The sequence below is a fragment of the Frankliniella occidentalis genome, unplaced genomic scaffold (assembly GCF_000697945.3).
Source record: "Frankliniella occidentalis isolate FOCC.00 unplaced genomic scaffold, Focc_3.1 Scaffold5, whole genome shotgun sequence".
In the NCBI taxonomy this organism is placed as follows: Eukaryota; Metazoa; Arthropoda; class Insecta; order Thysanoptera; family Thripidae; genus Frankliniella; species Frankliniella occidentalis.
In genome coordinates, this window is record NW_026267135.1 from 1,459,347 (window position 1) to 1,462,637 (window position 3,291).

The 3,291-nt window shown below is 67.8% G+C and overlaps 1 protein-coding gene across 1 annotated transcript; it reads left to right on the plus strand.

Annotated features, from left to right (window-relative positions):
- Positions 1–9: 9 nt before the first annotated feature.
- LOC127749892 (mucin-1-like) lies at positions 10–1,614 on the plus strand. Its single transcript, XM_052269878.1, has 3 exons — positions 10–779; positions 924–1,079; positions 1,252–1,614. Exons 1-3 carry the CDS (start codon positions 74–76, stop codon positions 1,590–1,592), a joined length of 1,203 nt encoding a protein of 400 aa, XP_052125838.1. The 5' UTR covers positions 10–73; the 3' UTR covers positions 1,593–1,614.
- Positions 1,615–3,291: the final 1,677 nt, after the last annotated feature.

A 3,291-nucleotide genomic window follows, 5' to 3' on the forward strand; every position in this document is an offset into this window, starting at 1 on the left:
CAGCGGGGGGCGGCGCAGAGCACCGGCAGTGCCCGGGCAGTACCGCGCGCACCGTGCAGACGCCCCGCTGCCCATGGCGCCGCCCATGGCGCACCGCCCGGCGCCCCGGCCTCGGGCGCGCCTCGCCCTGCACGTGGCCGCCCTGCTCGCCGTCGTCATTGAGGCCATGAGCGCCGAGCCGTCGGGGCTGGCCAGCCCGGCGGCCGCCGTCGCGCCGCCCGCCACCACCACCCTCGCGGCCAGCGCCGCCTCCACCCCGGCGGCCGCGGCGGCCGTGACGGCGGCGGCCGCCGCGGGCTCCACGTCGGCCAGCCCCACCACGGCGCACCCGCACAACGCGACGGCGGCCGCGGCCACGCCGGCCCCCGTGACCGTGGTCATCCACAGCGCCCAGCACGCCGGCGCGGCCTCGTCGCCCGCCCCCGTGGCCTTGGCCGGGCACACGGGCGCGCCGGCCGAGGCCAAGGCGAGCGCCAGCACGCCCGGGCCGCACTCTAGCCTGGCCGCGCACATGGCCTCGGCGGCGACCTCGCCGGCGCCCGTGTCGGACCTGCTCAAGAGCGCCCCCGTGGCCGTGGCGGCAGCCCTGGCTGGGGCCGCGGCCGTGCCGGGGGCCGTCGCCGGGGTGCAGGTCGGACCCTCCCCTCAGCACGTCGCCCCGCACGCCGCCCCCAACGGCACGGAGGGCCGCGGCCTCCACGGCCACGCCAACGGCACGGGGCTGCACGGCCGTAGCCTGCTCGCGCAGGGGCTGTACGAGGCCGTGCTCAGGTACACCGGTAGGTACCCACTTCAAACACTCACACTCTGTTTGTAAAGAAAACCATTCTCTGTTTCTACAATATTTTATAATTTATTTTCTTATTATAATTTTTAAAAAAAACCTCACTTTTGCTACGTACTGACGAGACACCCGGTTGCAGCGCGCGACTTTAGGTCGTGCAACGGCATGCGCTGCATGGAGCGGCTCAAGTCGGTCGAGCGCGACGCGGCCATGGTTTGCGGCGTCTGGGAGAACGACATGTTCGTGTTCGCCAACATCTGTGACCTGCTGTGGTTCAACTGCATGACCGAGAGAGGTGCGTTGCCTGCCGGGCCGGGTACATCGCTTGAACGTAAACACTGGCGATTTTTACTGACAAATATTCTACAATTAAGACGCTAACTTTACAACTGTGCAAAAAATTCATCAAATTTGTTAATAAGTGTTTTTGTTGTTGACAATGGAAATCTTTAATGGGCATGTCGCAGTGTACCAGCGGGTGGACAGCTCACTTTGCGGACTCGCCCCGTACCAGGGGTCACAGGTCGCCATCGGCGCCGCGCTGCCACCGCCACCGCCCTCACAACAACTGCAGTCGGCGCCAGCGCCGCCCCCGCCCGTGCAGGCCATGATGCCGCCGCCGCCGCCTCCTGGGCCGCCGCCGCCGCCGCAGCCGCTCATCCCCCCCGTGCTGCCCGCCATGCCGCAGTCCCAGGCCGCGCCCCAGGCGTACGCCGGCCAGGGCGGCTACGGCGACATGGCGCAGATGCAGGCGCAGCAGATGCCGCAGCAGATGCCGCAGCAGGGTCTCGGCAGCTACGCGAAATAAAAACCAAGACTGATGCTCAGTAGTCAGTGTGTTCGATATTCTCACATAGTCCGAAGCTCCGGGCGCAGGCACCCTCCCGGCTCGAACACACACACGCTTTCATCTCACTCAGCATCGACGATTTTCGAGGTGACGCCCAAACAAGTAAGAGTGCGCCGCCGAAAATGAGAAACAAAGCAGCGAGCGACAGTGTACCTATGAAAAGTTTAACCGACGTCATCGGGTCCTGGCGTGCCCCCCTCCCCTTCCCCCCTCCCCCCGCTGGCCCCTCGCCGTCGCGAGGCTGGCGGGCGCCGAGCGCGGCCTGTGGTGCTGCGCGGGCCTCGCGGGCCCAGTCCACGCAGCGGGGCCACGCTGATAGTCGGCATGGTCAGAGGCCGGCGGCAGGCTAGGCGCGTCAGACGCCGGGCGCCGTGGTCGCCACCTCTGCGACGGCGCCCGCCCCGCCGCGCCCCGTCACACGAGCGCGCCCCGTAGCTCCTCGTCACGGGGTGACGGGGGCGCCGTCACCGCCGCCGCCGCGCCATGCTGCGCCTGGGCGTGCGCGCCAGGCCCGCGCGCCTGCTGCGCCAGCACCGCCTGCTGCAGCTGCTGCACCTGCTGCACCTGCTGCACCTGATACGGCTGGCCGCCGCGCCGACGCAGAAGAAGCCGAGAATATCACTCGACACGAGCTGTGAGTACAAAAGCGGCCGTACGTTTTCGGAGCGGCCTGCCATACGCGAACTGCGTGGGGTACCTTTCTTTCACGGCGCCCTAGACGCAGTGGTAAAGTTACCTCACTGGGAAAAGTTGTACTACCCACTGGGCGACACTTACCCACGGCGGCCCGAAAACATTAACTTCCTAATCGCGAGTTCGTGAAAAACGAAGAACCGTGAAAAGAGTACCCCACAACACGCGTGTGTGGGTGTTGATTGCACGACACTCTCTTACAGTGTGTTGACTTGGTGCCGCAGTGCCGGGGCGGGACCCGCTCGAGTGCACGGGCCTGCGGTGCAAGGAGCGGCTGCCCCGCGGCGCCCGCGTGCCCCGCGACGCCCACGTGACCCACGGGCCCCGGGGGCAGCCGGTGGGCTCCGCGCCGCAGGAGATCCTGGGCCCTGCCGGGGTCGTGTGCGCCCGGTGGGAGGATGACATCTTCCTGTTCGCCGACATCTGCGACATGAAGTACTTCAACTGCATGACCGAGAGGAGTGAGTTGTTGTTGCTCTCGGGCGGGGGCGGGCGCGGCTCGGCCGAGTGCGTGACGCAGGGACCTCCCCTCCTTGTCGCAGGGTACGCACCAGTGCAGCGCGAGGAGTGCGACACGGACCCCACGGAGCAGCCCGGCGTCACCGAGAGCGGCACATGGCCGGTGCCGACCTACGAGACGATGCCGACGCACGAGACCATGGTGACGCACGAGACCACGGCGACGCACGAGACCATGGCGACGCACGAGACGATGCCGACACACGAGACCACGGCGACGCACGAGACCATGGCGACGCACGAGACGATGCCGACACACGAGACCACGTCGACGCACGAGACCATGCCGACGCACGAGACGAGCGCTGTGACGGAGACGGACGCGCCGGCGACTCACTGGCCGCCGTGGGAGTCACCCACCGAGCCCATCTCGACGTTCCCCCCGCTGCCGACATGGCCGCCGTGGAGACCGACAGACCAACACACACCTAGACCGCCGCCCCCG

Bases quoted from the DNA above. Each gene is read 5' to 3' on its own strand.
- LOC127749892 (XM_052269878.1), top strand. From the start codon at position 74: ATGGCGCCGCCCATGGCGCACCGCCCGGCGCCCCGGCCTCGGGCGCGC. The intron at 780-923 runs GTAGGTACCCAC...ACCCGGTTGCAG, and splicing joins GGCCGTGCTCAGGTACACCG to CGCGCGACTTTAGGTCGTGC. The intron at 1,080-1,251 runs GTGCGTTGCCTG...GGCATGTCGCAG, and splicing joins CAACTGCATGACCGAGAGAG to TGTACCAGCGGGTGGACAGC.